This window comes from Somniosus microcephalus, chromosome 11, assembly GCF_052327205.1.
Source record: "Somniosus microcephalus isolate GS21.2 chromosome 11, FLI_Smic_1.0, whole genome shotgun sequence".
NCBI lineage: Eukaryota > Metazoa > Chordata > Chondrichthyes > Squaliformes > Somniosidae > Somniosus > Somniosus microcephalus.
Genome location: NC_140997.1, coordinates 3,408,874 through 3,435,765, shown reverse-complemented (window position 1 = coordinate 3,435,765; position 26,892 = coordinate 3,408,874). Strand labels below are relative to the sequence as shown.

General features: G+C 50.1%; 1 protein-coding gene across 1 annotated transcript in view; it reads left to right on the top strand.

Annotated features, from left to right (window-relative positions):
* The window catches only part of LOC147110263 (interleukin-21 receptor-like), a 107,064-nt gene that overhangs the window by 8,800 nt on the left and 71,372 nt on the right, over nt 1-26,892 (top strand). The window contains 1 exon segment of the mRNA XM_086000050.1: nt 10,935-11,049. Within this exon segment, the coding sequence (XP_085856176.1) occupies nt 10,935-11,049 (115 nt within the window).

Sequence of the window (26,892 nt, the reverse complement as noted above, 5' to 3'; positions counted from 1 at the left end):
AGATTCCAGCCTGTAACTCACTCCCGGGTATCTGTTATTCTATATATAAACCCCCCGAACCCCTCGATTAGATTCCAGCCTGTAACTCACTCCCAGGTATCTGTTATTCTATATATAAACCCCACCGAACCCCTCGATTAGATTCCAGCCTGTAACTCACTCCCGGGTATCTGTTATTCTATATATAAACCCCCGAACCCCTCGATTAGATTCCAGCCTGTAACACACTCCCGGGTATCTGTTATTCTATATATAAACCCCCCGAACCCCTCAATTAGATTCCAGCCTGTAACTCACTCCCGGGTATCTGTCATTCTATATATAAACCCCCCGATCCCCTCGATTAGATTCCAGCCTGTAACTCACTCCCGGGTATCTGTTATTCTATATATAAACCCCCTGAACCCCTCGATTAGATTCCAGCCTGTAACTCACTCCCGGGTATCCGTTATTCTATATATAAACCCTCCGAACCCCACGATTAGATTCCAGCCTATAACTCACTCCCGGGTATCTGTTATTCTATATATAAACCCCCCGAACCCCTCGAGTAGATTCCAGCCTGTAACTCACTCCCGGGTATCTGTTATTCTATATATAAACCCCCCCGAACCCCTCGATTAGATTCCAGCCTGTAACTCACTCCCGGGTATCTGTTATTCTATATATAAACCCCCCGAACCCCGCGATTAGATTCCAGCCTGTAACTCACTCCCGGGTATCTGTTATTCTATATATAAACCCCCCGAACCCCTCGATTAGATTCCAGCCTGTAACTCACTCCCGGGTATCTGTTATTCTATATATAAACCCCCCGAACCCCGCGATTAGATTCCAGCCTGTAACTCACTCCCGGGTATCTGTTATTCTATATATAAACCCCCCGAACCCCGCGATTAGATTCCAGCCTGTAACTCACTCCCGGGTATCTGTTATTCTATATATAAACCCCCCGAACCCCTCGATTAGATCCCAGCCTGTAACTCACTCCCGGGTATCTGTTATTCTATATATAAACCCCCTGAACCCCTCGATTAGATCCCAGCCTGTAACTCACTCCCGGGTATCTGTTATTCTCTATATAAACCCCCCGAACCCCTCGATTAGATTCCGGCCTGTAACTCACTCCCGGGTATCTGTTATTCTATATATAAACCCCCCGAACCCCTCGATTAGATTCCGGCCTGTAACTCACTCCCGGGTATCTGTTATTCTATATATAAACCCCCCGAACCCCTCGATTAGATTCCAGCCTGTAACTCACTCCCGGGTATCCGTTATTCTATATATAAACCCCCCGAACCCCTCGATTAGATTCCAGCCTGTAACTCACTCCCGGGTATCTGTTATTCTATATATAAACCCCCTGAACACCTCGATTAGATTCCAGCCTGTAACTCACTCCCGGGTATCTGTTATTCTATATATAAACCTCCCGAACCCCTCGATTAGATTCCAGCCTGTAACTCACTCCCGGGTATCTGTTATTCTATATATAAACCCCCTGAACCCCTCGATTAGATTCCAGCCTGTAACTCACTCCCGGGTATCTGTTATTCTATACATAAACCCCCCGAACCCCTCGATTAGATTCCAGCCTGTAACTCACTCCTGGGTATCTGTTATTCTATATATAAACCCCCCGGACCGCTCGATTAGATTCCAGCCTGTAACTCACTCCCGGGTATCTGTTATTCTATATATAAACCCCCGAACCCCTCGATTAGATCCCAGCCTGTAACTCACTCCAGGGTATCTGTTAATCTATATATAAACTCCCCGAACCGCCGATTAGATTCCGGCCTGTAACTCACTCCCGGGTATCTGTTATTCTATATAAACCCCCCGAACCCCTCGATTAGATTCCAGCCTCTAACTCACTCCCGGGTATCTGTTATTCTATATATAAACCCCCCGAACCCCTCGATTAGATTCCAGCCTGTAACTCACTCCCGGGTATCTGTTATTCTATATATAAACCCCCCGAACCCCTGGATTAGATTCCAGCCTGTAACTCACTCCCGGGTATCTGTTATTCTATATATAAACCCCCCGAACCCCTGGATTAGATTCCAGCCTGTAACTCACTCCCGGGTATCTGTTATTCTATATATAAACCCCCCGAACCCCTGGATTAGATTCCGGCCTGTAACTCACTCCCGGGTATCTGTTATTCTATATATAAACCCCCCGAACCCCTCGATTAGATTCCAGCCTGTAACTCACTCCCGGGTATCTGTTATTCTATATATAAACCCCCCGAACCCCTCGAGTAGATTCCAGCCTGTAACTCAGTCCCGGGTGTCTGTTATTCTATATATAAACCCCCCGAACCACTCGATTAGATTCCAGCCTGTAACTCACTCCCGGGTATCTGTTATTCTATATATAAACACCCCGAACCCCTCGATTAGATTCCAGCCTGTAACTCACTCCCGGGTATCTGTTATTCTATATAAACCCCCCGAACCCCTCGATTACATTCCAGTCTGTAACTCACTCCCGGGTATCTGTTATTCTATATATAAACCCCCCGAACCCCTCGATTAGATTCCAGCCTGTAACTCACTCCCGGGTATCTGTTATTCTATATATAAACCCCCCGAACCCCTCGATTAGATTCCAGCCTCTAACTCACTCCCGGGTATCTGTTATTCTATATATAAACCCCCCGAACCCCTCGATTAGATTCCAGCCTGTAACTCACTCCCGGGTATCTGTTATTCTATATATAAACCCCCCGAACCCCTGGATTAGATTCCAGCCTGTAACTCACTCCCGGGTATCTGTTATTCTATATATAAACCCCCCGAACCCCTCGATTAGATTCCAGCCTGTAACTCACTCCCGGGTATCTGTTATTCTATATATAAACCCCCCGAACCCCTCGATTAGATTCCAGCCTGTAACTCACTCCCGGGTATCTGTTATTCTATATATAAACCCCCCGAACCCCTGGATTAGATTCCGGCCTGTAACTCACTCCCGGGTATCTGTTATTCTATATATAAACCCCCCGAACCCCTCGAGTAGATTCCAGCCTGTAACTCAGTCCCGGGTGTCTGTTATTCTATATATAAACCCCCCGAACCCCTCGATTAGATTTCAGCCTGTAACTCACTCCCGGGTATCTGTTATTCTATATATAAACCCCCCGAACCCCTCGATTAGATTTCAGCCTGTAACTCACTCCCGGGTATCTGTTATTCTATATATAAACCCCCCGAACCCCTCGATAAGATTCCAGCCTGTAACTCACTCCCGGGTATCTGTTATTCTATATATAAACCCCCTGAACCCCTCGATTAGATTTCAGCCTGTAACTCACTCCCGGGTATCTGTTATTCTATATATAAACCCCCCGAACCCCTCGATAAGATTCCAGCCTGTAACTCACTCCCGGGTATCTGTTATTCTATATATAAACCCCCCGAACCCCTCGATTAGATTCCAGCCTGTAACTCACTCCCGGGTATCTGTTATTCGATATATAAACCCCCCGAACCACTCGATTAGATTCCAGCCTGTAACTCAATCCCGGGTATCTGTTATTCTATATATAAACTCCCCGAACCCCTCGATTAGATTCCAGCCTGTAACTCACTCCCGGGTATCCATTATTCTATATATAAACCCCCCGAACCCCTCGATTAGATTCCGGCCTGTAACTCACTCCCGGGTATCTGTTATTCTATATATAAACCCCCCGAACCCCTCGATTAGATTCCAGCCTGTAACTCACTCCCGGGTATCTGTTATTCTATATATAAACCCCCCGAACCCCTCGATTAGATTCCAGCCTGTAACTCACTCCCGGGTATCTGTTATTCTATATATAAACCCCCTGAACCCCTCGAGTAGATTCCAGCCTGTAAATCACTCCCGGGTATTTGTTATTCTATATATAAACCCCCCGAACCCCTCGATTAGATTCCAGCCTGTAACTCACTCCCGGGTATCTGTTATTCTATATATAAACCCCCCAAACCCCTCGATTAGGTTCCAGCCTGTAACTCACTGCCGGGTATCTGTTATTCTATATATAAACCCCCCGAACCACTCAATTAGATTCCAGCCTAACTCACTCCCGGGTATCTGTTATTCTTTATATAACCGCCCCCCCCCCCCCCCCACCGAACCCCTCGATTAGATTCCAGCCTGTAACTCACTCCCGGGTATCTGTTATTCTATATATAAACACCCCGAACCCCCCGATTAGATCCCAGCCTGTAACTCACTCCCGGGTATCTGTTATTCTATATATAAAACCCCCGAACCCCTCGATTAGATTCCAGCCTGTAACTCACTCCCGGGTATCTGTTATTCTATATATAAACCCCCTGAACCCCTCGAGTAGATTCCAGCCTGTAAATCACTCCCGGGTATTTGTTATTCTATATATAAACCCCCCGAACCCCTCGATTAGATTCCAGCCTGTAACTCACTCCCGGGTATCTGTTATTCTATATATAAACCCCCCAAACCCCTCGATTAGGTTCCAGCCTGTAACTCACTGCCGGGTATCTGTTATTCTATATATAAACCCCCCGAACCACTCAATTAGATTCCAGCCTAACTCACTCCCGGGTATCTGTTATTCTTTATATAACCGCCCCCCCCCCCCCCCACCGAACCCCTCGATTAGATTCCAGCCTGTAACTCACTCCCGGGTATCTGTTATTCTATATATAAACCCCCCGAACCCCCCGATTAGATCCCAGCCTGTAACTCACTCCCGGGTATCTGTTATTCTATATATAAACCCCCCGAACCCCTCGATTAGATTCCAGCCTGTAACTCACTCCCGGGTATCTGTTATTCTATATATAAACCCCCCGAACCCCCCGATTAGATCCCAGCCTGTAACTCACTCCCGGGTATCTGTTATTCTATATATAAACCCCCCGAACCCCTCGATTAGATTCCGGCCTGTAACTCACTCCCGGGTATCTGTTATTCTATATATAAACACCCCGAACCCCTCGATTAGGTTCCAGTCTGTAGCTCACTCCCGGGTATCTGTTATTCTATATATAAACCCCCCTGAACTCCTCGATTAGATTCCAGTCTGTAACTCACTCCCGGGTATCTGTTATTTTATATATAAACCCCCGAACCCCTCGATTAGGTTCCAGCCTGTAACTCACTGCCGGGTATCTGTTATTCTATATATAAACCCCCCGAACCACTCAATTAGATTCCAGCCTAACTCACTCCCGGGTATCTGTTATTCTTTATATAACCGCCCCCCCCCCCACCGAACCCCTCGATTAGATTCCAGCCTGTAACTCACTCCCGGGTATCTGTTATTCTATATATAAACCCCCCGAACCCCTCGATTAGATTCCAGCCTGTAACTCACTCCCGAGTATCTGTTACTCTATATATAAACCCCCGAACCCCTCGATTAGATTCCAGCCTGTAAATCACTCCCGGGTATCTGTTATTCTATATATAAACCCCCCCGAACCCCTCGATTAGATTCCAGCCTGTAACTCACTCCCGGGTATCTGTTATTCTATATATAAACCCCCCGAACCCCTCGATTAGATTCCAGTCTGTAACTCACTCCCGGGTATCTGTTATTCTATAAATAAACCCCCCGAACCCCTCGATTAGATTCCAGCCTGTAACTCACTCCCGGGTATCTGTTATTCTATATATAAACCCCCCCGAACCCCTCGATTAGATTCCAGTCTGTAACTCACTCCCGGGTATCTGTTATTCTATAAATAAACCCCCCGAACCCCTCGATTAGATTCCAGCCTGTAACTCACTCCCGGGTATCTGTTATTCTATATATAAACCCCCCGAACCCCTCGATTACATTCCAGTCTGTAACTCACTCCCGGGTATCTGTTATTCTATATATAAACCCCCCGAACCCTCGATTAGATTCCAGCCTGTAACTCACTCCCGGGTATCTGTTATTCTATATATAAACCCCCCGAACCCCGCGATTAGATTCCAGCCTGTAACTCACTCCCGGGTATCTGTCATTCTATATGTAAACTCCCCGAACCCCTCGATTACATTCCAGTCTGTAACTCACTCCCGGGTATCTGTTATTCTATATATAAACCCCCCGAACCCCTCGATTAGATTCCAGCCTGTAACTCACTCCCAGGTATCTGTTATTCTATATATAAACCTCCCGAACCCCTCGATTAGATTCCAGCCTGTAACTCACTCCCGGGTATCTGTTATTCTGTATGTAAACCCCCCGAACCCCGCGATTAGATTCCAGCCTGTAACTCACTCCCGGGTATCTGTTATTCTATATATAAACCCCCCGAACCCGTCGATTAGATTCCAGCCTGTAACTCACTCCCGGGTATCTGTTATCCTATATATAAACCCCCCGAACCCCGTGATTAGATTCCAGCCTGTAACTCACTCCCGGGTATCTGTTATTCTATATATAAACCCCCCGAACCCCTCGATTAGATTCCAGCCTGTAACTCACTCCCGGGTATCTGTTATTCTATATATAAACCCCCAAACCCCGCGATTAGATTCCAGCCTGTAACTCACTCCCGGGTATCTGATATTCTATATATAAACCCCCCGAACCCCTCGATTACATTCCAGTCTGTAACTCACTCCCGGGTATCTGATATTCTATATATAAACCCCCCGAACCCCTCGATTAGATTCCAGCCTGTAACTCACTCCCGGGTATCTGTTATTCTATATATAAACCCCCGAACCCCTCGATTAGATTCCAGTCTGTAACTCACTCCCGGGTATCTGTTATTCTATATATAAACCCCCCGAACCCCGCGATTAGATTCCAGCCTGTAACTCACTCCCGGGTATCTGTTATTCTATATATAAACTCCCCCGAACCCCTCGATTAGATTCCAGCCTGTAACTCACTCCCGGGTATCTGTTATTCTATATATAAACCCCCCGAACCCCGCGATTAGATTCCAGCCTGTAACTCACTCCCGGGTATCCATTCATTCAGTCACTGTGGTGAGGGGTTCAAATGCTCTGGGATAAATAAACAATGAGTCAGTCAAGAGTAAGATACAATGTTCGGGAACATTTTCATGCAAAGGGTAAAACAATGCAGAATATATTATCAGGGAGGGAAAGTGTAAGTTAGTTCACAAGATAATTTGATGTGTTTCTGGAGAGAGAGAAGGGAATCAGGAGTATGGGGAGAAGGTGGGTGGGTGGGGTTGAGTGATTGGGGAGATGGTGGGTGGGTGGGGTTCAGGGAGATCGGGAGAAGGTGGGTGGGTGGGGTTGAGGGATTGGGGAGAAGGTGGGTGGGTGGGGTTGAGTGATTGGGGAGAAGGTGGGTGGGTGGGTTGATCTGTTAGAAAGGGAATGGTTTGTTGGCCGTCTCCAGTTTGTTTTCTTTAAATTAGTTTTCAGGATGTGGGTGACTCTGGGTGACTCTGGGTGACACTGGGTGACTCTGGGTGACACTGGGTGACACTGGGTGACACTGGGTGACTCTGGGTGACACTGGGTGACACTGGGTGACTCTGGGTGACACTGGGTGACTCTGGGTGACACTGGGTGGGTGACACTGGGTGACACTGGGTGACTCTGGGTGACACTGGGTGACTCTGGGTGACACTGGGTGACTCTGGGTGACACTGGGTGACTCTGGGTGACACTGGGTGACTCTGGGTGACTCTGGGTGACACTGGGTGACTCTGGGTGACACTGGGTGACACTGGGTGACTCTGGGTGACACTGGGTAACTCTGGGTGACTCTGGGTGACTCTGGGTGACACTGGGTGACTCTGGGTGACTCTGGGTGACTCTGGGTGACACTGGGTGACTCTGGGTGACTCTGGGTGACTCTGGGTGACTCTGGGTGACACTGGGTGACACTGGGTGACTCTGGGTGACTCTGGGTGACACTGGGTGACTCTGGGTGACTCTGGGTGACACTGGGTGACTCTGGGTGACACTGGGTGACTCTGGGTGACTCTGGGTGACACTGGGTGACTCTGGGTGACTCTGGGTGACTCTGGGTGACACTGGGTGACTCTGGGTGACACTGGGAGACTCTCGGTGACACTGGGTGACACTGGGTAACTCTGGGTGACACTGGGTGACACTGGGTGACTCTGGGTGACACTGGGTGACACTGGGCGACACTGGGTGACTCTGGGTGACACTGGGTGACTCTGGGTGACACTGGGTGACACTGGCTGACTCTGGGTGACTCTCGGTGACACTGGCTGACACTGGGTGACTCTGGGTGACTCTGGGTGACGCTGGGTGACGCTGGGTGACACTGGGTGGCTCTGGGTGACACTGGGTGACACTGGGTGACGCTGGGTGACGCTGGCCAGGCCTCCTGTATTGCCCATCCCTAGTTGCCCCCAGGGCATTAAGAGTCCTGCACACACTGGGACTGGAGTCACACTGGGACCAGACTGGGTAAGGGCAGCAGGTCCCCCAAAGGACATTGGTGAACCAGTTGGGTTTTTACACCAATCCAACAGTTTTCAATTTCATTTTTTGCTGCCAGCCACAAAGCCTCAGATTGTTTGAATTCAGTCTCACTAATTGTCATGGTGGGATTTGAACTGGCGACCTCTGGATTCCTGGTCCAGAGCCCGGAATCTGGCTTCAGGAGGACACGGGACAAAGCCCTTTCTCAGGTGACGCTGGCTTGGCTCTCTTTATAAGTCAGCAGTAACGATATTTGAAGGTGGAAAGTGGTGAAATGCGAGAGAGGGTCTCTCCCCTCTTAGAAACAGAGCTATTTTGGAAAATGACGAGCATTAACTGAGGAGGATTCCCCCATCTGAGACCACCTCACTGACACCTCCCAGAACAGAGCTGCATAAGAACATAAGAATTAGGAGCAGGAGTCGGCCATTCGGCCCCTCTAGCCTGCTCTGCCATTCAATACAATCATGGCTGATCTTCTACCTCATCTTCACTTTCCTGCACTATCCCCATATCCCTTGATTCCCTTAATATACAAAAATCTATCGCTCTCTGTCTTGAATATACTCAACGACTGAGCCTCCAGAGCCCTCTGGGGCAGAGAATTCCAAAGATTCACCACCCTCGGAGTGAAGAAATTTCTCCTCATCTCAGTCCTAAATGGCCGACCCCTTATCCTGAGACTGTGCTCCCGAGTTCTAGACTCCCCAGCCAGGGGAAACATCCTCCCGGCATCTACCCTGTCAAGTCCTCCAAGAACATTATGGGGGTAAAATTGGGTGGCGACCCTTTTGGGATGCTAATGTCATCGACGGCGGCGCATCGCCACGGGGTGCTATGCGCTACCGCCGGCGATAGCCTCCCGCTGAATTTCGCAGCAGGCGTTAGTGGCACCGCACCCAGGCACTAGGGGTTTTGCGCCCCATTAGCGCCCCCCACCACCCCCCCCCCGGGAGTGTGAGCCTGCGGGATGAGAGGGATAGATACACAAATCTTTAAAAGTGGGAGGACAAGTTGATAAAGCTGCTTCTTTTTAAAGAATATGAGATCCTCGGTTATATAAATAAGCGTGGAAGGCAAAAATAAAGAGACAATGTTAAACCTCTTCACATCAATGGGTCTAAGGATATCCATTCTCAAAGGACCAACAGGCATAATGGACCAAATGGGGAAAGGGCAAAGGAATGGGACTAACTGGATATCACTTTCAGAGAGCCAGCACAGGTGTGATGGGCTGAACGGCCTCCTTCTGTGCTGTATAATTCCATGATCCTGACACTGAGGGAACCATTCATGCAGAGAGGGGACTGATGATCCCAACAGGATCACCATAATTCACCTCAGTCACAGTCCTGGACCGAGCCCTCGTCTCACGGGACCGGTGGAACCAAACTGCCCTCAACTCCCAGCAGCTGTAGTACGAATCTCTCTGCACTCAGGGTGAGGGACGATCAGTGCTACTAACACTGGAGGCCTGCAACTTGATTGGCACCCCATCCACCACCTTAAACATTCGCTCCCTCCACCACCGGTGCACCATGGCTGCAGTGTGGACCATCTACAAGATGCACTGCAGCAACTCGCCAAGGCTTCTTCGGCAGCACCTCCCAAACCCGCGACCTCTTCCACCTAGAAGGACAAGGGCAGCAGGCGCACGGGAACACCACCACCTCCAAGTTCCCCTCCAAGTCACACACCATCCTGGCTTAGAAGTATATCGCCGTTCCTTCATCGTCACTGGGTCAAAATCCTGGAACTCCCTCCCTAACAGCACTGTGGGAGCACCTTCACCACACGGACTGCAGCGGTTCAAGAAGGTGGCTCACCACCACCTTCTCGAGGGGCAACTAGGAATGGGCAATAAATGCCGGCCTTGCCAGCGACACCCACATCCCGAGAATGAATAAAAAAAACTTGTGGAAGATGTGATGAAATATCCCATTCATCACTCATCAGTATTTCTCTGCCTGTGACTGTGGTTGGTTTCAGTTTCATTTCCATTGTATTGTACTGTGTGTAGGGCTCCGCCCATACCTGGCTCCTATGTAAGCTGGCCCAGCCTGCAGCACATCCAGTACAGCAGACCTCTGGATGGAAGATACATTCTCCTCTGTGTGTTACCTTCTAAGTCAATAAAAGCCTTGTTTTGTTTCGCTAACATCGAGTCTCGGATTTATTGAGGCACATCAGAAGATATTTAAATAACTGTAGCTCATGTGCTGCTTTTAACAGTTACTGAGAAAAGTTAATTTTTAATGAAAGATTTTCATTTATATCAAGCCCTTATCTTCTTGGGCTTCACACACACAATGAGTTACTTTGTTAGTGCAATGACTGTTAGCATATAGGCAGCCATCTTACACACAACAACATCAGGCAAACAGCAGTGAATGGTCTGTATATGTGGTGCTAGTTGCGGGAGGACGCGATACTCCAGTCTGAGTCAGTATACTCAGAGGGGAACGGCTGTTAAACCCCACTGAAAGCATCTTCCAATTCTCTCCTTCCAGCTACAAGTTGTGACAGTCTAACCTGTGTCACCGACTACTTAGAACACATAACCTGCAACTGGAGAGTCGCAGTCCCACCCAAGCCCGGAGTTTCTTACCATCTTACTGCAATATCGTAAGTACCGAATTATTCAAACTCTCACAACACTCACAGCTTTGGTGATCTGTGACATTGTGGAGCAAAAATAAAACCAAATATCAAACAAACCACAGACATCACATCACTCGCTGTGACATCACTCGCTGTGACATCATTCACTGTGACACCATTCACTGTGACATCACTCGCTGTGACACCACTCGCTGTGACATCACTCGCTGTGACACCACTCGCTGTGACACCACTCGCTGTGACACCACTCGCTGTGACATCACTCACTGTGACGCCACTCGCTGTGACATCACTCGCTGTGACACCACTCGCTGTGACACCACTCGCTGTGAAACCACATCACTCGCTGTGACATCACATCACTCGTCATAACATCACTCGCTATGACATCACATTACTCGCTGTGACATCATTCGCTGTGACATCATTCGCTGTGACATCACTCACTGTGACATCATTCGCTGTGACATCATTCGCTGTGACATCACTCGTTGTGCCATCACTTGCTGTGACATCACTCGCTGTGACATAATTCGCTGTGACATTTGCTGTGACATCATTCGTTGTGACATCACTTGCTGTGACATAATTTGCTGTGACATAATTTGCTGTGACATCGCTCGCTGTGACATCACTCGCTGTGACGTCATTCGCTGTGACATCACATCACTCGCTGTGACATTACTCGCTGTGACATCACCGGCCTGTACACACGCTGAGAGTGAACTCCAGGCAGCAGAAACAGATTCCCGGAGTTACAGGCTGCTGATTGAATCACTTGCTGAGTTGAACAATGAGTTGAACACCTGTGAAAACACACACACACGTGTGCATCACTGGTACACCTGGCCATTCAGCCCATCAAATCCATCCTTCCAGGAGAAGAATCCAGTCCCACAGGGCAGGGCACCGGGGGAAGGGCCCAGTCCCACAGGGCACCGGGGGAAGGGCCCAGTCCCACAGGACACCGGGGGAAGGGCCCAGTCCCACAGGGCACCAGGGGAAGGGCCCAGTCCCACAGGACACCGGGGGAAGGGCCCAGTCCCACAGGACACCGGGGGAAGGGCCCAGTCCCACAGGACACGGGGGAAGGGCCCAGTCCCACAGGACACCGGGGGAAGGGCCCAGTCCCACAGGACACCGGGGGAAGGGCCCAGTCCCACAGGACACGGGGGAAGGGCCCAGTCCCACAGGGCACCGGGGGAAGGGCCCAGTCCCACAGGACACCGGGGGAAGGGCCCAGTCCCACAGGGCAGGACACCGGGGGAAGGGCCCAGTCCCACAGGGCACCGGGGGAAGGGCCCAGTCCCACAGGACACCGGGGGAAGGACCCAGTCCCACAGGACACCGGGGGAAGGGTCCAGTCCCACAGGGCACCGGGGGAAGGGCCCTGTCCCACAGGACACCGGGGGAAGGGCCCAGTCCCACAGGACACCGGGGGAAGGGCCCAGTCCCACAGGACACCGGGGGAAGGGCCCAGTCCCACAGGACACCGGGGGAAGGGCCCTGTCCCACAGGACACCGGGGGAAGGGCCCAGTCCCACAGGGCACCGGGGGAAGGGCCCAGTCCCACAGGGCACCGGGGGAAGGGCCCAGTCCCACAGGGCTCCGGGGGAAGGGCCCAGTCCCACAGGGCACCGGGGGAAGGGCCCAGTCCCACAGGACACCGGGGGAAGGGCCCAATCCCACAGGACACCGGGGGAAGGGCACAGTCCCACAGGGCACCGGGGGAAGGGCCCAGTCCCACAGGACACCGGGGGAAGGGCCCAGTCCCACAGGGCTCCGGGGGAAGGGCCCAGTCCCACAGGACACCGGGGGAAGGGCCCAGTCCCACAGGGCACCGGGGGAACGGCCCAGTCCCACAGGACACCGGGGGAAGGGCCCAGTCCCCACAGGGCTCTGGGGGAAGGGCCCAGTCCCACAGGGCACCGGGGGAAGGGCCCAGTCCCACAGGACACTGGGGGAAGGGCCCAGTCCCACAGGACACTGGGGGAAGGGCCCAGTCCCACAGGACACCGGGGGAAGGGCCCAGTCCCACAGGACACTGGGGGAAGGGCCCAGTCCCACAGGACACCAGGGGAACGGCCCAGTCCCACAGGGCACCGGGGGAAGGGCCCAGTCCCACAGGGCACCGGGGGAAGGGCCCAGTCCCACAGGGCAGGACACCGGGGGAAGGGCCCAGTCCCACAGGGCTCCGGGGGAAGGGCCCAGTCCCACAGGGCACCGGGGGAAGGGCCCAGTCCCACAGGGCACCGGGGGAACGGCCCAGTCCCACAGGGCACCGGGGGAAGGGCCCAGTCCCACAGGACACCGGGGGAAGGGCCCAGTCCCACAGGACACCGGGGGAAGGGCCCAGTCCCACAGGGCACCGGGGGAACGGCCCAGTCCCACAGGACACCGGGGGAAGGGCCCTGTCCCACAGGACACCGGGGGAAGGGCCCAGTCCCACAGGACACCGGGGGAAGGGCCCAGTCCCACAGGGCACCGGGGGAAGGGCCCAGTCCCACAGGGCACCGGGGGAAGGGCCCAGTCCCACAGGACACCAGGGGAAGGGCCCAGTCCCACAGGACACCGGGGGAAGGGCCCAGTCCCACAGGACACCGGGGGAAGGGCCCAGTCCCACAGGACACCGGGGGAAGGGCCCAGTCCCACAGGACACCGGGGGAAGGGCCCAGTCCCACAGGACACCGGGGGAAGGGCCCAGTCCCACAGGGCACCGGGGGAAGGGCCCAGTCCCACAGGACACCGGGGGAAGGGCCCAGTCCCACAGGGCTCCGGGGGAAGGGCCCAGTCCCACAGGACACCGGGGGAGGGGCTGAGGGCACCACCAAGGTTGAAAGGAAAAGGAGAAGATGAGGTGAACAAGGAAGCACTGACACCGAGGTTGGCTTTAGAGGCGGCAGATTGCATTGACGGAGTGGGATGAAGAGAGCCACAGTTTTGAGATCCTGGGAAGAATGATTTAAAGTCATAGGGGTTGATTTTGTCGAACCTGTCGGGAAGAAGGTGGGACTTCCCCTTTCGGGTTTCTGACCCGCCTACTTTGACGTCCGGCCAATCCGCACGATTTTCCCTTGATTGACCTTGTTGAGCCCGCCCAGCGGGCTCAGCAGGCCAATTAAGGGCCACCCGGCAACAGGTGACGTCACAGATTGATAATTCATCTGTCAAGATTTCTGACAGATGAAATATCAGTGTTTCACAGATGTTTGAAGCTGTCAAACACTGACAGTCTGATTTCTCAGATGAGTCCTTCTGCACAGACTCATTTAGAAATCTCAGCAGCACTAAAAGCTGAAGGCTATCACTTTTCACAGATCGCAGCCGTTCAGCTTTCAGTTCCGGCTGAGTGATGGGCTCCCGACGGCTACAGGAAGAAAGGCTGTTAAGGTAAGTAAAGGTAAGTAAAAGTTCTTTACACACTTTAGACACACCAAACACACTTACCTTTGCACTCATGCACCCATCACTCACCTGAACACCGACATCGCGACCCCTCCAACTCCTTCAACCCGACGGCCCGCCTGCTCTAACCTGGCGTGGTTTGGAGCTGCCGGGAATCCCACACGAAACCCCATAAAATAGGGATTAGGCTAAAAACTGCCTGTTAACTACCTGTTAACAGGCAGTTAATTGGCACTAATCCCTTCCCGCCTGGTTTTGGCGGGTCCCAGTGCGGGGCAGGTACCTGCCGCCCCTGAAACTTACGTGGGGCGGGGTTTTGGGCGGGATGGTGTCGGGACCCCCAAAGTCGGGATTTCTCCCCCCCCCCACACGCCTGAAACCCCGCCTGACGGCTCCCCGAAAATCTAGCCCATAGAGTGAGAGAGAGCAGCAGATAGTTGGAGAGACAGATAGAGGGAGAGTGACAAATAGAGAGAGCAGGACCGTGTAATAGAGGGACCAGATGGAGAGAGAAACATGAGAACATAAGAATTAGGAGCAGGAGTCTGCCATACAGCCCCTCGAGCCTGCTCCGCCATTCAATAAGATCATAGCTGATCATCGACCTCAACTCCACTGTAGCGGCGCTCCGTAGTTTTCAATATGCAGCCACTGAGCTTTAGCTTTGAGGCTTTTAGCAACGAGTAGACGCGTGTCGAAATAAAACGTTCCAAAATGTAACTTTGTCTTTTAACTGTTTACTGTAATACATTTCAAACAGGATTTCAAAGTAAAACACGTTTAAACACGATCAAAAACTGGATTGCTCCACAGCCATCAAAGCTTCTACCTTTCCTAGCCTCGTGGTGCTTGAACTATAAAAATGGCTGGATATGTCATGTGACAAGCTTAAGGACTATACCATTGGAGCAAGAATAAAGGGGGTCTCTCAGAATATACTATTGGAACAAGAAAAGAGGGGGTTTCTCAATACAATAAGTCAGTCAGCTAAATTAACTATATTATACTAGAATATGCATCAATAATAAATAAATGTACATACATACTGTACCATAATATTTAACCAATATTTTAAGGTATTTTCTTTCTTCTTTACACTTTCTTAAACTTTCATGACTCTTACATCCACTTTCCCGCCCGATCTCCATATCCCTTGATTCCCCTAGAGTCCAAAAATCTATCGATCTCAGCCTTGAATATACTCAGACTCAGCCTCCACAGCCCTCTGGGGCAGAGAATTCCAAAGATTCACAACCCTCTGAGTGAAGAAATTCCTCCTCATCTCAGTCTTAAATGGCCGACCCCTTATCCTGAGACTGTGACCCCTGGTTCTAGACACTCCAGCCAGGGGAAACAGCCTCTCAGCATCTACCCTGTCAATCCCCCTCAGAATCTTGTATGTTTCAATGAGATCACCTCTCATTCTTCTAAACTCCAGAGAGTATCGGCCCATTCTACACAATCTCTCCTCATAGGACAGCCCCCTCATCCCAGGAATCAATCTAGTGAACCTTCATTACACCGCCTCCAAGGCAAGTATATCCTTCCTTAGATAAGGAGACCAGAACTGTGCCCAGTACTCCAGGTGTGGTCTCACCAAGGCCCTGTACAATTGGAGCAAGACTTCCTCACTCTTATACTCCAACCCCCTTGCAATAAAGGCCAACATGCCATTTGCCTTCCTAATTGCTTGCTGTACCTGCATGCTAACTTTCTGTGTTTCTTGCACAAGGACCCCCTAATCTCTCTGAACACCAACATTTGAAAGTTTCTCACCATTTAAAAAGTATTCTGTTTTTCTATTCTTCCTACCAAAGTGAGTAACCTCACATTTCCCTACATTATACTCCATCTGCCACCTTACTGCCCACTCACTCAGTCTATCGATATCCCTTTGCAGACTTTGTGTTCTCCTCACAGCTTACTGTCCCACCTAGCTTTGTATCATCAGCAAACTTGGATACATTACACTCGGTCCCTTCATCTAGGTCATTAATATAGATTGTAAATAGCTGAGGCCCCAACACTGATCCTTGCGGCACCCCACTAGTTACAGCCTGCCAACCTGAAAAAGATCAATTTATCCCGACTCTCTGTTTTCTGTCCGTGAACCAATCCTCAATCCACGCTACTATATTACCCCCAATCCCATGAGTCCTTATCTTGCATAACAACCTTTTATGTGGCACCTTATCAAATGCCTTTTGGAAATCCAAATATACTACATCCACTGGTTCCCCTTTATCTACCCTGCTAGTTACATCCTCAAAAAACTCTAATAAATGTGTTAAACACGATTTCCCTTTCATAAAACCATGTTGACTCTGCTTAATCATGTTATGATTTTCTAAGTGACTTAATACCACTTCCTTAACAAAGGATTTCAGCATTTTCCCTACTACTAATGTCAAGCTAACTGGCCTGTAGTTCCCTGTTTTTTCTCTCCCTCCTTTCTTGAATTGCGGGGTTATATTTGCTACCTTCCAATCCGCTGGGATCGATCTAGAATCTAGGGAATTTTGGAAGATCACAACCAATGCATCCACTATCTCGGCAGCCACCTCTTTTCGAACCCTAGGATGTAGGCTATCAGGTCCAGGGAATTTGTCAGCTTTTAGTCCCATTATTTTCTCAAGTACTTTTTCTATACAGATATTCTTTACTTTAAGTTTTTTTTAAATTCATTCATGGGATGTGGGCGTCGCTGGCAAGACCAGCATTTATTGCCCATCCCTAATTGCCCTTGAGAAGGTGGTGGTGAGCCGCCTTCTTGAACCACTGCAGTCCGTGTGGTGAAGGTGCTCCCACAGTGCTGTTAGGGAGGGAGTTCCAGGATTTTGACCCAGCGACGATGAAGGAATGGCAGCATACTTCCAAGTCAGGATGGTGTGTGACTTGTAGGGGAACTTGGAGGTGGTGGTGTTCCTATGCGCCTGCTGCCCTTGTCCTTCTAGGTGGAAGAGGTCACGGGTTTGGGAGGTGCTGCCGAAGAAGCCTTAGTGAATTTTGCAGTGCATCTTGTAGATGGTACACACTGCAGCCACGGTACGCCGGTGGTGGAGGGAGTGAATGTTTAAGGTGGTCGATGGGTTGCTAATCAAGTGGGCTGCTTTGTCTTGGATGGTGTCGAGCTTCTTGAGTGTTGTTGGAGCTGTACTCATTCAGGCAAGTGGAGAGTATTCCATCACACCCCTGACTTGGGCCTTGTAGATGGTGGAAAGGCTTTGAGGAGTCAGGAGGTGAGACACTCGCCACAGAATACCCAGCCTCTGACCTGCTCTTGTTGCCACAGTATTTATGTGGCTGGTCCAGTTATGTTTCTGGTCAATGGTGACCCCCAGGATATTGATGGTGGGGAATTCGGCGATGGTAATGCCATTGAATGTCAAGGGGCGGTGGTTAGACTCTCTTGTTGGAGATAGTCATTGCCTGGCACTTCTGTGACATGAATGTTACCTGCCACTTATCAGCCCAAGTCTGAATGTTGTCCAGGCCTTGCTGCATGCGGGCATGGACTGCTTCATTATCTGAGGAGTTGTGAATGGCACTGAACACTGGGCAGTCATCAGATAACATCCCCACTTCTGACCTTATGATGGAGGGAAGGTCATTAATGAAGCAGCTGAAGATGGTTGGGCCTAGGACACTGCCCTGAGGAACTCCTGCAGCGATGTCCTAGGGCTGTGATGATTGACCTCCAACCACCACAACCATCTTCCTTTGTGCCAGGTATGACTCCAGCCAGTGGAGAGCTTTCCCCCCGATTCCCATTGACTTCAGTTTTACTAGGGCTCCTTGATGCCACACTTGGTCAAATGCTGCCTTGATGTCAAGGGCAGTCACTCTTACTTCACCTCTGGAATTCAGCTCCTTTGTCCATGTTTGGACCAAGGCTGTAATGATGTCGGGAGCCGAGTGGTCTTGGTGGAACCCAAACTGAGCATCAGTGAGCAGGTTATTGGTGAGTTAAGTGCTGCTTGATAGCACTGTCGATGACACCTTCCATCACTTTGCTGATGATTGAGAGTAGACTGATGTGGCAGCAATTGGCCAGATTGGATTTGTCCTGCTTTTTGTGGACAGGACATACCTGGGCAGTTTTCTACATTGTCGGATAGATGCTGGTGTTGCAGCTGTACTGGAACAGCTTGGCTAGAGGCGTGGCTAGTTCTGGAGCACAAGTCTTCAGCACGATAGCCGGGATGTTGTCGGGGCCCATAGCCTTTGCTGTGTCCAGTGCACTCAGCCGTTTCTTGATATCACGTGGAGTGAATCGAATTGGCTGAAGACTGGCTTCTATGATGTTGGGGACCTCAGGAGAAGGCCGATATGGATCATCCACTCGGCACTTCTGGCTGACGATGGTTGCAAACGCTTCAGCCTTGTCTTTTGCACTCACGTGCTGGGCTCCACCATCATTGAGGATGTGGATATTCATGGATCCTCCTCCTCCTGTTAGTTGTTTAATGGTCCACCACCATTCACGACTGGATGTGGCAGGACTGCGGAGCTTTGATCTTATCCGTTGATTGTGAGATCGCTTAGCTCTGTCTATAGCATGCTGCTTCCACTTTTTAGCATGCATGTAGTCCTGTGTTGCAGCTTCCCCAGGTTGGCACCTCATTTTTAGGTACGCCTGGTGCTACTCCTGGCATGCTCTTCTACACTCCTTATTGAACCAGGGTTGGTCCCCTGGCTTGATGGTAATGGTAGAGTGAGGGATATGCCAGGCCATGAGGTTACAGATTGTGGTGGAATACAATTCTGCTGCTGCTGATGGCCCACAGCGCCTCATGGATGCCCAGTTTTGAGCTGCTAGATCTGTTCTGAATCCATCCCATTTGACACAACGGAGGATGTCCTCAGTGTGAAGATAGGACTTTTTCTCCACAATGACTGTGCGGTGGTCACTTCTACCAATGCTGTCATGGACAGATGTATCTGCGACAGGTAGATTGGTGAGGACGAGGTCAAGTAGGTTTTTCCCTCGTGTTGGTTCTCTCACCACCTGTTGCAGCCCAGACTGGCAGTTGTGTTCTTCAGGACTCGGCCAGCTCGGTCAGTAGTGGGGTTACTGAACCATTCTTGGTGATGGACATTGAAGTCCTCCACACAGAGTACATTCTGTGCCCTTGCTACTCTCAGTGCGTCTTCCAAGTGGTTTTCACCATGGAGGAGTACTGATTCATCAGCTGAGGGAGGGCGGTAGGCGGTAATCAGCAGGAGGTTTCCTTGCCCATGCTTGACCTGAAGCCATGAGACTTCATGGGGTCCGGAGTCAATGTTGAGTCAATGTCAAGTTCCTCACTCTTAATAGCCCCTTGGTTTCCCGCTAATGTTGGTATACTTTTTGTGTCTTCTATTGTGAAGACAGATACAAATATTTGTTTAAAATCTCTGTCATTTCCTTATTCCCCAGTATAATTTCACCAGACTCAGCCGCCAAGAGACCAACGTTTACTTTTGCTACTGTCTTCCTTTTTACATACTTGTAGAAGCTCTTACAAAATGTTTTTATATTTCTTGCTAGTTTACTCTCATTCTATTTTCTCCCTTTTAATCAATTTCTTGGTCCTCCTTTGCTGGTTTCTAAAGCTCTCCCAACCCTCAGGCTGACTACTCTTCATCACAACATTATAAGCCTCTTCTTTTAACCTAATACTATCCTTAACTTCTTTAGTTAGCCACGGATGGATCACTTTTCCCATGGAGTTTTTATTTCTCAATTAAATGTATATTCGTTGAGCAGTTTGGAATATTTCTTTAAATGCTAGCCACTGCTTATGTAAGAGGTCGTTTTAACGAGCTTATGGTGTGCTAGATCGGTTTTGATTTTCGCACTACTCGTGAGCGGTTTCGAAGCGCTCCCCCCTCACGGTTCTAGACACTGGGCTTATTGCCAGACAACCGACTTACTCGTGAGTCGGAAGACAAATGGTCAGATGAGACAGATTGAGTTTTAAATCAAAACGATCTTTATTTTTGAAAGAGAATGTACACAGAGAAAAATGGCGAGAATAAATGCAGACGAAAAATAACGTTTCTCACAGAGGACTAAATTATACACTGAGAAAAATAACTTATAGCATATAAACAGTTCTAAAATAGCGATAAGCTAAAAGCGGGGGTGAGGGAAGCGCACGGACACATCGAGGGATAAATCACACTCCTGACTTACAAATACCCTTAACGTTACAAACCCTCCCGTTACTGAATATACCTCAATTATGTCAGTTAGGTAGAGTTGGGCCTTTATGCTCACCAGAATTTCAAAACCCTTCTGGACCTTGGTACTTCTTGTTACGTCTGGAATTTTCGATCTTCCTTATGGGACCGGCTCCTGGACCCTGTTACTTGGTGTCGTCCGGGACCTCCGACCTTCCTTATGGGACCGGCTCCTGGACTCGCTCTCCTGTACAAACTTTGGAAGTCCTCCGAAATCCTCGAGCCGTTTTCTGTTCCGCACGGTCCTCGAACTCCTGATGGTAACTGGACTTGGACTTCACGGTGTGAACCGTCTCCGGAGGAGTCTTCCTTACTCTGGTCGAATCTTAGACTGACTTGCTGACGATTTACCTGAACGGTTATACTCTTTTCTGGCCCTAATCTTGGCGCCAAATCAACCGTTTTCCTTTGTTAAGGTTGCTTTAACAAAAGCAAGCACATTAATTTTAACTGCTCGCAAATCGAACTAATGGGAATCCGTTTAGTGTCTCTCCGTTTGTGTGTGCTCAGCAGTTTCTGAGATCGGTTACCGCTTTGTCATAATGGGAATCCGTTTAGTGTCTCTCCGTTTGTGTGTGCTCAGCGGTTTCTGAGATCGGTTACCGCTCTGCCAGTGATTAGCGCACCTCCAGGTGCTAATAGTTTTGTTTACTGCTGTAACCACATTACAATATCAAAAACAGTAAGGTTCTGGATTCTTCTAATCGATGATGACTCAGACTGCTTTAAGGTACTGTGTGTGTGTCCTTTTGAATTGGGCCATGAGAACTGCCAACTCCCTTCTGTGTTCTCACAATGTGGTCACTTCAGGGGCCCTACCCGTATACTGTATTTCATGGATTTTTGCAAATCCTACACTTATCTACCATCATACCTTTTAATTTAATTTCCCAATCTACCTTAGCCAACTCGCCCCTCACACATACAGTCTGTAAGACACAGAGAGAGGGCAGGATGAATGAACAGAGAACATAAGAACATAAGAAATAGGAGCAAGAACAGGCCACTTGGCCCCTCGAGCCTGCTCTGCCATTCAATAAGATCATGGCTGATCTTGGGCTCAAAGCCACTTCCCTGCCCGCTCCCCATAACCCTTCACTCCCTTCTCTTGCAAAAATCTGTCTATCTCCACCTTAAATGTATTTAATGACCCAACCTCCACCGCTCTCTGGGGCAGAGAATTCCACAGATTTACGACCCTCTGAGAGAAGAAATTCCTCCTCATCTCAGTTCTAAAAGGGCGACCCTTTATTCTGAAACTGTGCCCCCGAGTTCTAGATTTCCCCACAAGGGAAACATCCTCTCGGCATCTACCTTGTCGAGCCCCCTCAATATCTGATATGTTTCAATAAGATCACCTCTCATTCTTCTAAGTTCCAATGAGTATAGGCCCAGCCTGCTCAACCTTTCCTCATAAGTCAACAGAACAATAGATAGCGAGAAGGACAGAGACAGACAGCAAGAGTGTATACAGGATGGTTTTCTGGACCAATATGTCGAGGAAACAACTAGAGATCAGGCCATCTTAGACTGGGTATTATGTAATGAGAAAGCATTAATTAGCAATCTTGTTGTGCGAGGCCCCTTGGGGAGGAGCGATCATAATATGATCAAATTCTTCATTAAAATGGAGAGTGAAGTAATTGACTCAGAGACTAGGGTCCTGAATTTAAATAAAGGAAACTACAATGGTATGAGACGCGAGTTGGCTAGGATGGATTGGGGAATGTTACTTAAAGGGTTGACAGTGGATAGGCAATGGCAAACATTTAAAGATCGCATGGATGAACTACAGAATTTGTTCATCCCTGTTTGGCATAAAAATAAAACAAAAAAGGTGACTCAACCATGGCTAACAAGGGAAATTAGGGATAGCATAAGATCCAAGGAGAGGACATATAATTTGGCCAGAAAAACCAGCAAACCTGAGGATTGGGAGCAGTTTAGGATTCAGCAAAGGAGGACAAAGGGATTAATCAAGAGGGGGAAAATAGAGTATGAGAGTAAGCTTTCAGGGAACATAAAAACTGACTGTAAAAGCTTTTATAGATATGCGAAGAGAAAAAGCTTGGTGAAGTCAAGCGTAGGTCCTTTGCAGTCAGAATCAGGGGAATTTATAATGGGGAACAAAGAAATGGCTGACCAATTAAATACATACTTTGGTTCTGTCTTCACAAAGGAGGACACAAATAACCTCCCAGAGATGTCGGGGAACATAGGGTCTAATGAGAGGGAGGAACTGAATGAAATCAGTATTTGTAGGGAAATGGTGTTAGGAAAATTGACGGGATTGAAGGCCGATAAATCCCCAGGGCCTGATAATCTACATCCTAGGGTATTAAGGAAGTGGCCCTGGAAATAATAGATGCATTGCTGGTCATCTTCCAAAATTCTATAGACTCTGGAACAGTTCCCATGGATTGGAGGATAGCTAATGTAACCCCACTATTTAAAAAAGGTGGTAGAGAGAAAACGGGGAATTATAGACCGGTAAGTCTGACATCGGTAGTGGGGAAAATGCTAGAGTCCATTATAAAAGATGTAATAGCAGAGCACTTGGAAAGCAGTGACAGGATCGGACAAACTCAACATGGATTTAGAAAAGGTAAATCGTGCTTGACTAATCTACTGGAATTTTTTGAGGATGTAACTGGTAGAATAGATAAGGGAGAACCAGTGGATGTGGTGTATTTGGACTTTCAGAAGGCTTTCGATAAGGTCCCGCATAAGAGATTAGCGTGCAAAATTAAAGCACATGGGATTGGGGGTAAGGTACTGACTTGGATAGAGAACTGGTTGGCAGACAGGAAGCAAAGAGTTGGAATAAACGGGTCTTTTTCCGAGTGGCAGGCAGTGACTAGTGGGGTACCGCAGGGATCGGTCCTTGGGCCCCAGCTATTCACAATATATATACATGATCTAGACGAGGGAACTAGATGTAATATCTCCAAGTTTGCAAACGACACAAAGCTGGGCAGGCGTGTGTGCTGTGAGGAGGATGCCGAGAAACTCCAGGATGATTTGGACAGGTTGGGTGATTGGGCAGAAGCATGGCAGATGCAGTATAATGTGGATAAATGCGAGGTTATCCACTTTGGTGGCAAAAACAGGAAGGCAGATTATCTGAATAGCAATAGATTGGGAAAAGGGGAAGTGCAACGAGACCTGGGTGTCCTTGTGCACCAGTCACTGCAGGTAAGCATGCAGGTGCAGCAGGCGGTTAAGAAGGCAAATGGTATGTTGGCCTTCATAGCGAGAGGATTCGAGTACAGGAGCAAGGATGTCTTGCTGCAGTTGTACAGGGCCTTGGTGAGACCACACCTTGAGTATTGTGTGCAGTTTTGGTCGCCTTATCTGAGGAAGGATGTTCTTGCCATGGAGAGAGTGCAGCGAAGATTCACCAGACTGATACCTGGGATGGCAGGAATGACGTATGAGGAGAGATTGGGTCGATCAGGCTTATATTCGCTAGAGTTTAGAAGAATGAGAGGGGATCTCATTGAAACTTATAAAATTCTAACAGAACTAGACAGACTCGATGCAGGAAGGATGTTCCCGATGGCGGGGGAGTCCAGAACCAGGGGTCATAGTCTAAGGATAAGGGGTAAGCCATTTAGGACTGAGATGAGGAGGAATTTCTTCACCCAGAGAGTGGTGAACCTGTGGAATTCTCTACCACAGAAGGCAGTGGAGGCCAATTCATTAAATATATTCAAGAAGGAGTTAGATATATTTCTTAAGGCTAAAGGGATCAAGGGATATGGGGAGAAAGCAGGGACCGGGTACTGAATTTGGATGATCAGCCGTGATCTCATTGAATGGCGGAGCAGGCTCGAGGGGCCGAATGGCTGACTCCTGCTCCTATCTTCAATGTTTCTATGTAAGAGAAAGATAGAGAGACAACAGATGAGTGGGTGGATGGACAGAGAGTTGGACAGAGAAAAAAGGGACACACAGATGGACAGAGAGCCGGGGTATCGAGAAAGCACAGTAGACAGTCCGAGCTGTCAATGTGTTTGAGGTCAGGCTGACTGTTGGGAGGTCTGAGCTCAGCCTGTGGTTTCCCCCGAGATTGCGAGCTGTGTTTGAAGCGCAGTCTGTGCTGAGTTAGTGTCAGTGCGGTGCGGAGAGGACAACTCAGGAAAACACCACACAAGCCCTCACTCTGTGTCTGGTATAAATAGATTGATAAAATTGGCTCAGAGAACCACCGGTGCGAATATAACTGACACTTCCGCCAACGCAACATCGCACGAGTAGAGTGACATCACGAAACATTCCGCTGACTTATTCAGGCTTAAACAACAAAAATACTCACGATCTTTTTAAACTTCTGTGGCTGTGGGGAATCCCAGTACCCACAGGTCGAACATTTTTAAAAAGGTTTTACTTCAAGCTAATTATATCACAATAAGATTTTTTGAATATCAGGAGTAGTTTCATTTCTCAGACAGTAAAACTTACTTAAAATTAAAGTTTCCTTCTGCATCTCGCTATTCCACCATTATCTCTTATTATCTTAATATCGTTTCAATTTTTGACAATTTATTCCAGCAGAACTCATGTAACTTTCCTCCACTGTGTCAGTGGTGGCTCAGTGGGCAGCACTCTCACCTCTGAGGCAGAAGGTCGAGGGTTCAAGTCCCACTCCAGAGACTTGAGCACAAAATGCAGTCAGTACTGAGGGAGCGCTGCACTGTCGGAGGGGCAGTACTGAGGGAGCGCCGCACTGTCGGAGGGGCAGTACTGACTGAGCGCCGCACTGTCGGAGGGGCAGTACTGAGGGAGCGCCGCACTGTCGGAGGGGAAGTACTGAGGGAGCGCCGCACTGTCGGAGGGGCAGTACTGAGGGAGCGCCGCACTGTCGGAGGGGCAGTACTGAGGGAGCGCCGCACTGTCGGAGGGGCAGTACTGAGGGAGCGCCGCACTGTCGGAGGGGCAGTACTGAGGGAGCGCCGCACTGTCGGAGGGGCAGTACTGAGGGAGCGCCGCACTGTCGGAGGGGCAGTACTGAGGGAGCGCCGCACTGTCGGAGGGGCAGTACTGAGGGAGCACAGCACTGTCGGAAGGGCAGTACTGAGGGAGCGCCGCACTGTCGGAGAAACGGTACTGAGGGAGCGCCGCACTGTCGGAGGGGCAGTACTGAGGGAGCGCCGCAATGTCGGAGGGGCAGTACTGAGGGAGCGCCGCACTGTCGGAGGCGCAGTATTGAGGGAGCGCCGCACTGTCGGAGGGGCAGTACTGAGGGAGCGCCGCACTGTCGGAGGGGCAGTACTGAGGGAGCGCCGCACTGTCGGAGGGGCAGTACTGAGGGAGCGCCGCACTGTCGGAGGGGCAGTACTGAGGGAGCGCCGCACTGTCGGAGGTGCAGTACTGAGGGAGAGCTGCACTGTCGGAGGTGCAGTACTGAGGGAGTGCTGCACTGTCGGAGGGTCAGTATTGAGGGAGTGCTGCACTGTCGGAGGAAGAGTACTGAGGGAGTGCTGCACTGTTGGAGGGGCAGTACTGAGGGAGTGCTGCACTGTCGGAGGAACAGCACTGAGGGAGCGCTGCACTGTCAGAGGAACAGTACTGAGGGAGCACCGCACTGTCGGAGGGGCAGCACTGAGGGAGCGCTGCACTGTTGGAGGAACAGTACTGAGGGAGTGCTGCACTGTCGGAGGGGCAGTACTGAGGGAGCGCTGCACTGTTGGAGGAACAGTACTGAGGGAGTGCTGCACTGTCGGAGGGGCAGTACTGAAGGAGTGCTGCACTGTCGGAGGGGCAGTACTGAGGGAGCGCTGCACTGTCGGTCTGGCATTACTGAGGGAGCGCTGCACTGTCGGAGGGGCAGTACTGAGGGAGCTCCGCACTGTCGGAGGGGCAGTACAGAGGGAGCATCGCACTGTCGAAGCGGCAGTACTGAGGGAGCACTGCACTGTCGTTGGGGCAGTACTGAGGGAGCGCTGCACAGTCGGAGGAACAGTACTGAGAGGGCGCCGCACTGTCGGAGGGGCAGTACTGAGGGAGCGCCGCACTGTCGGAGTGGCAGTACTGAGGGAGCGCTGCACTGTCGCAGTGGCAGTACTGAGGGAGCGCTGCACTGTCGGAGGAACAGTACTGAGGGAGCGCCACACTGTCGGAGGGGCAGTACTGAGGGAGCGCCGCACTATCGGAGGGGCAGTACTGAGGGAGCGCCGCACTGTCGGAGAGGCAGTACTGAGGGAGCGCTGCACT